The following is a 12,658-nucleotide window of genomic DNA, read 5'->3' as shown; positions in this document are numbered from 1 at the left end:
CCGGCTCCCCAGGGAGGTAACATCAGTGTAGGGCTGTATTAGACATCCACATTGCTTTACCCTTTCTCAGGGTTGTCGGTGGTCGGCTGGGCGATGGAAAAGATGGGCTCCAGGTACATCTATTATTTGTAGTACAACTTAAATCGTTATGTTGCCTGGGTACGCTGCTGTCAGTTACAATGTAGATTTGCGTACAGTAGTTGTACTTCTTTTCATCCATGCGCCTTTCACCCTTAATATGGATCTTCCCAGAGTCCCCACTTTTAACACTCATGGGAGGTGCATTCGTTTGTTACATTACTGACAGTCATCTGGTGGACCGGCCCCCCTCCTTATCAGTATCCTTGAAGTCCCTTTCACTGAGGACCCCTGCTGAGATCCTTGTATGTGTAACAATACTGTTACTTTCTAACCCTGCTTTGGAACTGCCACTTCCTCAGGGGGTACTGAATACTGTGGATGGGGATCCGCTTGTAGGGCTGATCCCCAGACTTCGTGGTGGTGCTTCTGCTTTGCTTCTGCTTTGCCCACTGCGGCATGTCTACATTCCCATTACTGGGACATGCTCTTATTTTAATATGGCCATACTACAGGTCCCACAATAAAAGGTGGGAGAGACACACACACACACACACACACACACACACCTACTCTCATTGTTAACTCCTAGGTTACTTTAATAACCAATAACAAGAAGGGGTGAGGGGGCTACATACACAAGCAATCTTTCCTTGGTCTACAATGTGTTAATCCAAAACCTGACACTGGACGCCTGCCCAATGAGTTTACAATCTACAGTTGGTGCCTGAGGCACCGGGAGATAAAGTGACTTGCCCAAGGTTACAATGGATCGAAACTGGGATCGCCCATTTCAAAGGCAGTGTTCTTACCACTAAGCTGCTCACCTCCTGTCCTCAAACACCCTCAGGTCAGGTTTCAAGGATATCCCTGCTTCAGCACAGGTGGCTCAGTCTTTCACCGAGCCTCTGATTTAGCCACCTGTGCTGAAGCAGGGATATCCTGAAAACCTGACCTGTTGGAGAGGGCTTGAGAACTGGAGTGGAGCACCCCTGGTTTAGCTGATGATTCCACTTATCTAATAGCGACCTTTGGACTGTGACGTTTTGCATATTGTGCTGCGTCATCTGAATCTCCTGCAATGTCCTTGCAATTCACAGCTTCCTGCTTCGTATAAAATCCAGTCCCTGTTGGAGAATCAGTCACCTTCTTTTTCTTTACAGAGCAGGTAAGTGCCGTCATTAATTGTAGGTGTGCATGGTATTTTCTGTTTTTACTCTCTTGCATGTAAAGTGCTTATAATCTTTCAGTTTATTCCAGGACCAAGAGTATATGCAAATCATTTCAACCGTATTTATTTTCCTCTTCATCAACTGTATTTCAATTCTTCATTGATGTAAACGTAATTTGAATGCTATTTATTTTGTATATTGTAGCGTGACCCTGTTAATAAATGTATTACAGTCTTAAATACACCGTGAGCAGTTTATAACAGTTGAAAGATGTATTATATATGACTAAATACATAGAGAGCTGCAACCCACCCTACTCCTGCATCATTAGGTATAGATTGCAGGGGAGGAGCCTCTATTTAAAGCAGCAATACTACTTTACCCCTTTATTATTATTATTATTATTATTATTTTAATATGTAAAGCATGTAACAATGTATAATTCTATATTCTTACCTAAGCTGCCAATCGTTTGGTGCCCTGTTATAAATCTGTCAAAATCCTGATTGTGTGCCCAACGAAATGGCCGCCTTCTGATATTGTACTGCAGTCTGTGAAATGCTGCAGCTGATGTGCAACACATTGTTACAACTTTCAGAGTCATTGACAGTCTGCTGAATGCAACAAAACAATTTGGTCTGTTTGTGATACTTAGTTGCCAAAGGGCAGAGCTAAAAAAGATATGGTTCAAAAGTGCAAGCTGATATAACTTTCTATATAGTTGCTGTAGCAACTAAAGGATGATCAATACATTTTTAAAAAATCGTTAAAAATTGCATTGGGCACTGAGTCAAAATGTTGTGGGCTCATGACATTTCTGTATGTACACTTGTATATGAACGTGTCCAATAAAAAAATTGTTACAAAAAAAAAATTGCATTGGAACTTTAAAAGAATGCAGACAGTATTATCTAAAACAGGGGTGCACAAACGTTTCCCCGTGTGCACCCCTGCCTGCTCTCCTAGGTGCCTTGCTCCCCCCCCTCCCCCCCTGCTCGACCCTGGCGTCAAATGAAGCTCAGGGTCATGTGACGTCACGTCGCCATGGTAACGTGACACCACGGTGTCATTTGAAGCCAGGTAACAAGGACGACGTGTCGCTGGAAGGTAAGTGTATTATAGAGGCCTCGCGTGGTCCCCCAGCATTACATTGAAATGCCTGGGGGGGAGAGAGCGGGACCTCTATAACTGCCGCGCCCCCCAGTTTGCGAACTGCTGATCTAATACTACAGAACTTATTTATTTAAAAAAAACAAAAAAAACATGCAGGATTGTTCACTTTTTTTGCCGCTTGAATATACAGGGAATCCTCTTCCCAGAGCTGGAGAAGAGAACAGGTCTATTCAAATAAATTGGACTTAAACCTTCTCCAGCACTGGGAAGCCAATTCACAGCATATTGAATAGGGGAGAAGTGTGTAGGTCACCCCCTACAATACCTACAGTAGCAGGTTACAGTAATCAAGAAGGGACATTGTGAGGGCATGTAGGATGGACTTTGCTGTAGAAAGTTTGCACAATTACACTGTAAAAACAAGCTGGCATTTAAATGAATGAAATAATGGATACAGTGTTTCTGAATACATTTCTTTTTATGAAGCAGACCAGCCCAGTGGAAATGTCGGCTCCACTTTCCCCCAGGGAGGCCGGCAAGTTCATTACAGAGAACAGCAAGGACGTGTTTGTGGAGGTGGAGGGTGCTCGAGCCCTGGCAGAGAAGCTGTTTGAGAAGGTCAGCAGGAAGGAGATCACGCTGGCCGGCTGGAAATCCCTGCACGAGCTGAACCCACAGGGCTCCGACGAGGACGCAGTGAACTGGGTGTTCTTCGCGGACACCCTAAACTTCTCCTTCTGGTCGGAAAGCGAAGAGCGGAAGTATTTGGTCAAGTACAATGGGAAGGAATACAGCGGGTATTGGTCCTTCTGTGCTGCGATAAACCGAGCTTTGGATGACGGTTAGTAAGGGGGCCTTGTCAGCCATAAATTAAACCTGGTTGCCTTGCAGGCCCCTCAGGACACCCAATGACAGATATTCTACGCTGAACTGTGGAGTTCTTCTGCGAAATACCCTTGTCGCCCTAGATTTGACTTGCTTTGCTGCAGATACCGGAACCTTTTCCTGCTTTTGTACTGTTATTCTTTCCTTTCCATCTTGTAGGAGCCCAGCATGGTGAGGCTATTGGGGGGGTGCATAAAATAACTCTGGTATGGTCCTATGTTAATGGTCCATCATGGTAATTTTCAAGGCAGAGGTTGGAGCGAAAGTTGGGGAATAAGAAATTACACATTATGAGAGGACCCCACTCAGAATAAGTGGACCTCAGTTTACACATACCTCAATCTATCTCTACACACACAATTTTTATAAAGACTTCTTTTTAATTTTGTTAATTAACATGTTAACGTTCAAAGCAGCAATCCTGCCTGCCATTTCTTCCCAGGCATAGCCATCACCACAGCTTCGTACTACTCCAGCATAACCATGGACCAGCTGAAGTATGTGTTGCGTTCCGACTCGAACGTCCCCATCCCGATGACAGAAGAGCGGCTGCAGATCCTGCACGAGACCGGGAAGATTCTCATCGAGAAGTTCGGAGGCTCTTACCTGAACTGCGTGAAGATGAGCGAGAAAAGCGCCCTGAAACTAATGAACTTGGTGGTGGAGAATTTCCCTTCATACCGGGACGAAGGGATCTTTCAGGTAACCCAGCACAGTATAGCAGGGCATCTTTACTTCAGATGATCTGCCACTATTTGGTAACTTCTTGCCAGCTCTATCATGGTAACTGATTCAATTGCTTAAAGAATTAGTACCTCCTCCTCCTTTTTTTTTTTTTTAAGTTGGAAGCAACTTAGGTTCTCCGGAACTGAACCACATTAATCTCAGTTCAGGGGACCCCTGCGTCCGGAGACCTCCTTCTTCCCACCTAGGGGGGCACTATTTTTTTTTATTGTCTTATTTTCAAAGGCCCTCTTGCTTTTAAGAGGACTGCACGCCCCTAACGACCTCTGCTGTTTCCACTCCCAGGGTAAGAAGGTGGCTTTCTACAAGCGTGCCCAGATCCTGGTGGGAGACACATGGGGTGTATTGGAAGGCAAAGGTGGCGGATGTTTCTATGACATTTCTAAAATGACCATGTTCGCGGATTACAGGATTCCTCAAGCTCTGGTCCACTTTGGAGTCATGAGATATTCTGATGAGCTGATGAAGAAGCTAAAAGAAGGTTTGTATATTTCAACATTGCATGTTTTTTTCATCTGCTTTATTTCTACACGGCTTATGTAAGAATTGCTGGTTTTAAAATGCGTTTTTAATTGTGCTGTGTACATGGTAGGCGCTTGACACCAATAGTTGTAGAAAGCTGCAGAGCATAGCCAAACAGGTGGCCAAAATTGGGCAAAAACATGAAGAATCCAGGACAAATTAAATATAGAAATCAATTTATTGCAAGCTCCGCAAAGTATGGACAAAAATGAAACGCACCTACGCGTTTTGTGCCTGAGCACTTTATCAAGGTGTAAGGTACAACAAATGACACAAAGATTTATACATACCAGAGTGCGCCATTGCAATGCTGAGGATGTAATTGGCGCGTGACCCAAACCTGAGTCGCGCTGACACGACGTCAACCTCATTGGCCGAACAGGTCATGTGATAAGATTATTCAATACATTAAGCTTTAATCAGCTAGAAAATAGTGAACACTAACAAAAATACATAAAAATACGTAAAAACAAGCATAGTACCTGTATAAAATCTGTACAAATCCCGGTCAGATCACCAAGAAGAGGTATTAGCTAATATTCTAATACAATATTTTATTTGAGAGAGAGAGGGAGATCACAGAAAGATATAACCAGCGCACAATGATAAGGAGGATATATGAAATACGTGTATGCACAAAATGTGACTTATTGGGAGGAGTGTCCGCTAAAACCTTTATGTAATAACGTAAGGTCCCTCTCCACCAAGCTCTCAAAGGTGGAGAGGAATTTACCGTTACAAATGTAGGGGAAAAAAATGGGATTTTCTTTTAAGACCCGTGTTACGTCTTCCTAGAAAGTTATCTGGGTTATGATCAAGGTCCTGATAGCCCCCGAATTCTTCCATATCTTGGAGGGCACAAAAGTATCTAAAATAGAAATTAACACAAAGCGGATTAAATTATGTATCCGTAGAGGTTATATCTGCAAGAGAGTCAGGATTAATATGGGGAGTATCAGACATTATTTCATTTTTATTATTGTAAAATTTCTTCAAAGTACATTTTCTTATAAACTTATGCAAGTCCACTACTGTACTGAAGACCTGAAATGTTGTGTCAGGCCAAATTTAAGGCCCTTACTTAATAATGAAAGTTCTTGACTAGTCAGGGCTCCATTTGAAATGTTAATCACTCCACAATCATCTCCTAAAAGTTAGTTATTTTTTTTCCTTTTGGTTGGTGCCCCCCTGCTGCTTCAATCTTTTTGTTTTTGACCCCTGTGTGGTCTTTTTGATAACTGACGATGTCCAGAATATTCAGACTATTGTCCTGATCGGGGCCTTTATTCCTTTTCTCTCGGTCCTCTAACCCAAAATGTATGTTGACCCTTGGGAGTATCAGTTTCAGGATGGGGATTATTGCTTGACACCAATAGGAATGATTAATAGGTCTGAACTTTAGTGATGGAATAAACAGGAGACTCAATTACTACATATTTAGCTTCCTGTTTATGGCCATGTAAACAGTATCTTCTGGCAACGGAAGGTACTTTATGGAATAGTACAGCCAGTGTTGCCAGGTCCGTGGGTTTCCCGATCAATTGGGCTAGTTTGAGACCCAGTTCCGCGGGAAATTTTAGCTTGTGGTTTTTTTGGGCTACTTTCATTTTCATCCACTATTTTTTGGGCTATTACATCACAATGTTGTAAATGCGCCTGCCACGTGACTTAATGTGTTTGTTATTTGCAGCAATTAGCTTATATTACATTTCGGTCGACCTTGTTCTTAATAATCTTATCATTACTTTGGAATAATATTTGAATTTGTAATCAGATCTGAATTATTTAAATAGTGTGCATAATTCATGGTAGTGGGCAAAGTACGGGAAACGGTATTGGGAAAAGGATTCGGAACCAAAGGATTGGACACGGAGCGTTCCAGGCGACAAGTCGAAAAGCTTATTGTAAACACTGCAAATGTGAAGTGCGTGCGCATCGCAGCGATTTCGCATGTTTCAACCGATAAGCATCGACGCAATGCAGCTCCATTTTCAAATGCAAGAAGTTTGTTCGATGTAGGTTGCCACTCAACAGTTGTGGAAGACACAGAGAAGATGGCAGAGCTAAAACTAGCCGCTCACATTGAATGTCATTCCAGCATCTCGCCAGTCGATCATTTAGGCGAACCTATGCATGATATTTCCGGGAAGGACATTTCAGTTCATCGTACAAAGTGTTCAGCATTGAACAAGCGTGTGTTGGGTCCAGCCGTCCATCAGTGATTTGAAAGATTCGGCGTACTTGCTGCTCGTTGATGAAAGCACTGATATCACACTAGAGAAGCAGCTCTGTGTAATGGTGCGCCACTATAATCAGAAAATTGTAACTACTTTCCTTGGCCTGTTATCCTTGGAATCTGGAACAGCTGAGGGTATTTTCCAAGCCATAAAGATTATCCTTCATTTGAAAAATATTTCCATTAGGAGATGTTTTGGATTTGCAACCGATGGGTGCAATGCAGTGTGTGGCAAAAATAACTCTGTCATAACAAAGTTTCGAGACGTCTGTCCAAACATTGTACACATCAAATGTATATGCCATCCAATTCAACTGTGTTCGTCCTACGCTCTGAGAGTAATGCCAAGAAATGTTGAATTCACGGTGGCAGAGACATACAATTTGGTTCCATCATAGTACCGCTCGTCAGCAAAAATACAAAGCATTGTACACATGCATGAATGTTGGAGAAGATCCTCTAAATTCTTAAGCTGTCCGATAGACGTTGGCTATCAATAGCGCCTTGTGTCAAACGTGTGCTGGATCAGTATGATGAATTAAAACTTCACTTTCAACTGGCTAAAGTCGAGGAGCGAAATGACACTGCGAAGCTTTTGTACAACATGTACACTGCAGTTGAAAATAAATGATATCTTGTTTTCTTGCAATCCATTGTGCAAGAACTCAAAAGAGTGAACAAACTCTTCGAGTTAGATAGAGCCAGTCCAGTAAAACGCGTGAATTGTTGACTTTATATCGCTATATTCTGAATCGGGTCATGAGGCCAACAACATTCTCTACATGGGCTTCGACTTTGAAGTATATCGTCGACCAATCAAATCATCTTCCACTTGCAGCTGTTGATTTTGGAATATAATTTCAAATTTATTCTTGCAGAATCTAACATTGGTCACACCAATCCCAAGCTGGCAGAAGATATAAAGATTTGTTGTCAATTATTTGATGGAACTTTTAAAAGAAATGGGGTAGAGATTGCCAACAAACGTTGAAAGGCTTGAATCGTTATCTGATCTTAGCCGTCAGTAGTTTTGGGCAAACGGAAGCCTCATCTAGCAACATTATCGTTTTTACCTTTTTTATTTCAGGGAAATCTTGGGCATTTTGGAACAGTGGAATTGGCTGCGCTTAATTTCTTGGCCAAATACTGATTAACAGTTTTGGGTGGACATTGCTAACCATACAGATGCATCAGGCGAACACGACTGCCATGATCTAGGGAATTTTGCTTGGTCTCTTTTGGCCTTACCATTCAGCAATGCATCTGTTGAGAGAGCATTTTCGCAAATGAATCTCATTAAAACGAAACTCAGGAACAAGATGCAGCAAAGTCTGCTTGAAAATCTCCTGCATATTCGTGGATATATGGCTCGTAATAACATTTGCTGCAACAATTTTCAGCCAACCACCTCAATGATGTCACTGTTTACATCCGATATGTATCAAAATAATGAAATAGAAAATGTGCCTGAAGATTTGGATTTGTAGGTTTTTTTTTTACGCGGCACAGACGACTTACGATATTAATGATAAATCAAAATACAGTACATTTTTTAAACAGAAATTTTCCATTTTATAACATTGGTAGTTTGTTACTGACATTTATTGTTTATATCTATTTTCATCTAGCATTGCATTGCATCGCTGAATGGTAAAATTTGCCTGTTCTTTGGCCCGAATAAGTTTCGTTTCTAAAACAATCATTCTTAGTATAATTAAGTTAATCTTTAGCAACATTTTAATAAAGCTTCACTAAATTCAGTAATCCTTTTTATTATTGGGCTACTTTTTGGCCGGTTTCCGTGATGTTATTGGGCGGTATTTTTGGGAACTATCTGACAACACTGAGTACAGCCAAGTAAACATGGCCTTTTAATCACATTGTGCCGTTGGTACACGTTGTGCGACTGTTCCTTTTACTACTAAGTCAGTTGTTAATTACACAATCTGTACAATTCTAAAGCATTGTGCTATTTGGGGCTTTGTAAATGAATACTATTCAATGTTAACTCCTGTGTCCACAACCACTGGAGTCAACCTCGCTGTTTAACTTCAGAGTATGAAGCAGCTGTAATGTAGAAGGGGTGGACATTGCTTAAACTACCCCATTCACTGCAAGAGGGGCCAACAGCGCAATATGTTGCTGATCCTCTGGCAGCGGGGGGGTTTAACAGAATTGTGTGATGTATCCCAGCCCTTGTTCTCCTGTTCCCTTGCAGATTGGCTGTTCCAGAATGGAGACGTGCAGGAGATGGAGATCCGCGGCTGCTCCATATGGGCCGTGGAATTGACCTGTGAGCACCTGCGCAAGCTTTTCCAGAGGAAGGGACAGAAAATGAGCGACGAGATCAACCCAGTGCTCATCGATCACTACCTGTGGGACTACGCCCGGGATTACAGGAAGGATATCAATGATGTTCCTTTTCACAGAGTGCGCTGCATCTACTATTAGTTGAATCTGGACAGAGAAAATATGTTGCTTTAGAAACAGACTTTAGGCCGCGTCCATGTTGCGCACGCCCATACTCGTGGCGTCACGCGTAGCTGCAGCGATTTGTGGCCATTTGGTAGATGCGACAGGGAGGCGTAGCCGTCACGGAGCTGGTTCGCCCTCATTGGGTGAACTGCTCACGTGACCCGGCCATCGCGCAACAGAAACAAATTTGTCTCCTGATGGATCGCCGGTGCTTCTCGTCGCGTGCTCTATGGCCTGCCTCATAGAGGCATGGCATTTTGATCGCGCCGCACACACAGTCCCGCTCACCATGGACGTGGCCTTAGACATATACTTGCAATCCCCCCCTCCCCCTGATGGATGCACCAATGGGTATTCCATATCTGGTGTAATAAATCGAGGGCCGTGTGCAGTGTCCCAACCTGTTTTCCTAAAGATTTTACTTGGATTATACTCTAATAAAGCACTTATATCTGAACGGAAAACATGAACACTTTAGGTATAAATCTAGCACATAAAAATGAAATATTGAATTGCGCAATAGTATAGAAATATGGTAGTGCCCATTTCTTGCAGCGTAAAACCGCCCAAGAAACATGCTTCACTTTTATGCATCCGTACTGCTACATCATGTAAAAACAAGATGCAGTCCTAGCCATTAGCAATAGGGACCATCTGTCAGTTTAAAACCAGAAGAAAAACAAGTTCAATGTGCAGAGGAAGAACCCGTTTTAGTGAAATGAGAGCAGCAAACAATCTGTGTAATGGCTCTGCTGTCATAGCAATAAAGCTAAACGCAATTCATGTGTGAATTGTACTGGATGTGCTTTGTCAGAGATATCATCTTTCATAAAGGTATCACTCTTTGGGCCAGAGATTTTTGTGGACTTTGGATCATTGGATAAAAGACCAATTTCATTATTAGATACAATACGTTACCCAGTAAACAAATAAATGCATTGGCTGTCACGGGAGACCAGGCATTTACACCTTTTTACCAGGATCATACATTGAGCAAAACAGGTAAATGAAATGTATTCACAGGAAAAGGCAGACACAATGTTACACAAACTACATAAGAAAAGACAAACTTACTGGACTGGGGGGTGAAAACGATATTTTCCTAGGTGCAGGGGCTTCTAAATTCTAAAGCTTATACCCTGACAGGGACCTAGCCTGAAATGTCCTGGAACAGAAACTAGCCTGCAATTCCAGACGCCACCGCTCCCTCTCCAGAGGCTTGAATTTTACTTGCTGGACACACTGCTTAGAATCTACAAATTTGATTGGCTCAGGGGTTTATAATACTTCTGAGTTTCATTCACAAAGCCCTGCAGCCAATCCGGGCGTGGGTCCGGAGGATCTCCAGTCATCTCAGCACATGGGTACTTGAGCCTTTTCCTCCTGCCCAAATGTTCTTTGCACCTGGCAACCTCTGATGGCTTTCATGTCCGATGTCTGAGTAGACTTAGACCGCGCATATAGTGCCCGCGACGGGCGACGTCAACCGTTGCGTTCGCCGCTAGCTAAAGTTATATTTCGCTTTGCGGCGGCTCAGGCGTACTGGCATTTGATTGGTTCAGGGGCTGTCACATGAGGCGACAGCCCTTGATAAATCAAATATTGCCAGCTACCAAAATTCGCAGTGCTCCGTCGCAGTTGCTATAAGCGCACGCGGCGGCAATGCATGTTTTTGGGCGACATCGCGTCGCCATCACAGGCACTATACACGCGGCCTTACTGGCACAAAGTTGGTAGCCCAGTGACTCGCTTAGAACATCGGTCCGGAAAGACCCAGTTCATAATAATGTGCACAAGCATATTTGTATTTTAAAACCCGGTGAATAAAATATACACTATAAAACTATCCTAAGTCTGCTGGTATGGGAAATCAAATAAAAAGCTGCACTCTATTTTTCACTAGCCCTATTCCCCACACACTATTAAATAGACTTAGAATGGAGTCTAAGAATCCCCTCACAACCTTATATGTATGGTTGGAGCACCTCAGAACGCATATACCGGTTCTGGGTGACCTGGGCATTTACTGGGTATCCCCATTAACCTAAGAACCCCTTGACTGTTTCAGGGACACCTCACTTCCCTATGCCCCTTTTACCTTTCTGGTCTGTGCTGAAGCAGCAAACCAACCCCTGAATCCCGATGCAGGTTCTGTATAACCAGGCATCCCCCTTAACTAAGGGACTCCTCATAGTTACCGGGACACTTTGCATCCCTATGCCCCATTTACCTTTCTGGGCTATGCTGAAGCAGGGAACCCTAGCAGTGAGTCGCGCAAGCATTTTCAAGGTGAGATATTGCAGAGACAATGTGCCTATATGAATCTGGGAATCAAGCATGATCCTTGGGTACCTTTTTGGGGTATCCAGCAACTCTGGACCCTGACTACCTCGACACATTCTGATAGCACTTTCTCTGCAACCCCAACCCCCATTGAAACTCATAACCTAGCAATCCCTGCTCTCTGGCATCCCAGGAAAGGCAAGAACACATACAATCTTTATTGTCGCACAATTACAGTTTATGCATTTAACAACCCTGGGCTCAAGACCCGACTCTTCTTGAACCCTTATTACAGATTAGGGGGTAATCAAACGGGCTTAAACCTTTATTTGAGAGCCTGGTTACCCCCCTACTGTCACATTGGCTTTAGTTTATAATTTCATATAACAGAGACAGGACTTGTACCGCTGCTGTGCCAATTGAAAGACATGTGCAGAGTCCATCCAGATTTTTTAAAATTGTACTGTAGATAAAGTTTAATAAAAATGCTATGTGAATAATAAGTGAAGACCGCCTAATCGTCATGTACATTCACATTGTAACCTATTCAATCTTAGACTGAACACATCACTGGAGACCTTTTAAGTGGTGAGAGATTTGCCAGGCTGTGTAAACAAGAAACTAGATGGATCTTTAATATGAACACTTTTTATGTCCAGAGGGCCTCAATGAAACGAATTTTCTCTCTAGAAATGTTTTTTGTACTTTTTTTTTTTTTTACTCCATCAGCCATCTTTTGTATCATTCTATTATATTGCTTTGTCTTTTGTATATTGGTCGATTGAGATATATATTGAGATTATATATATATATATATATATATATATATATATATATATATATATATATATACATAATTCACATATTACAATAACCTTTTTGTAACCATATTTACAATTTTCAGTATTTTCTTTTTATATGGCCTCCTCGCCTATCCCTAGCATTTTTCTTCTTTATCACTTTTAAAGGAGCAATCCCAGCAATATCCAAGTTTAAAATGAGATACTACTACATTTTTTATTATTTTAAAATTCAACTCTAAATGCAATTTTTTATGTGCTTCAATGTACTGAGCATCTTTTGATTTCTATAGCAGTCTTTAGCACACTTCCCCAACAGTGCAAGATCTTTGTAACACTTTCCTGTTTGA

At 42.2% G+C, this 12,658-nt stretch overlaps 2 protein-coding genes across 5 annotated transcripts in view; one reads left to right on the top strand and one right to left on the bottom strand.

Annotated features, from left to right (window-relative positions):
• The window catches only part of QNG1 (Q-nucleotide N-glycosylase 1), a 26,558-nt gene extending 16,532 nt beyond the window's left edge, over positions 1-10,026 (top strand). The window contains exons 2-7 of one of the 4 annotated variants that reach the window (XM_075608678.1): positions 1,179-1,246; positions 1,329-1,368; positions 2,853-3,204; positions 3,691-3,950; positions 4,278-4,473; positions 8,969-10,026. In XM_075608678.1, the coding sequence (XP_075464793.1) occupies positions 1,351-1,368; positions 2,853-3,204; positions 3,691-3,950; positions 4,278-4,473; positions 8,969-9,201 (1,059 nt within the window). In that variant the 5' untranslated portion in view covers positions 1,179-1,246; positions 1,329-1,350 and the 3' untranslated portion in view covers positions 9,202-10,026. Of the gene's footprint in view, positions 1-1,178; positions 1,247-1,328; positions 1,369-2,849; positions 3,205-3,690; positions 3,951-4,277; positions 4,474-7,837; positions 8,511-8,968 lie in introns of those variants that run through there. The other 3 variants (XM_075608681.1, XM_075608679.1, XM_075608680.1) reach the window with 3 other exon arrangements.
• ORC2 (origin recognition complex subunit 2) overlaps positions 1-12,658 on the bottom strand; it is a 65,682-nt gene that overhangs the window by 35,492 nt on the left and 17,532 nt on the right. The window lies entirely within an intron of this gene.

The sequence above is a fragment of the Ascaphus truei genome, chromosome 7, assembly GCF_040206685.1.
Source record: "Ascaphus truei isolate aAscTru1 chromosome 7, aAscTru1.hap1, whole genome shotgun sequence".
NCBI classification, from domain to species: Eukaryota; Metazoa; Chordata; class Amphibia; order Anura; family Ascaphidae; genus Ascaphus; species Ascaphus truei.
This window is presented reverse-complemented; position numbering and strand designations above follow the sequence as displayed.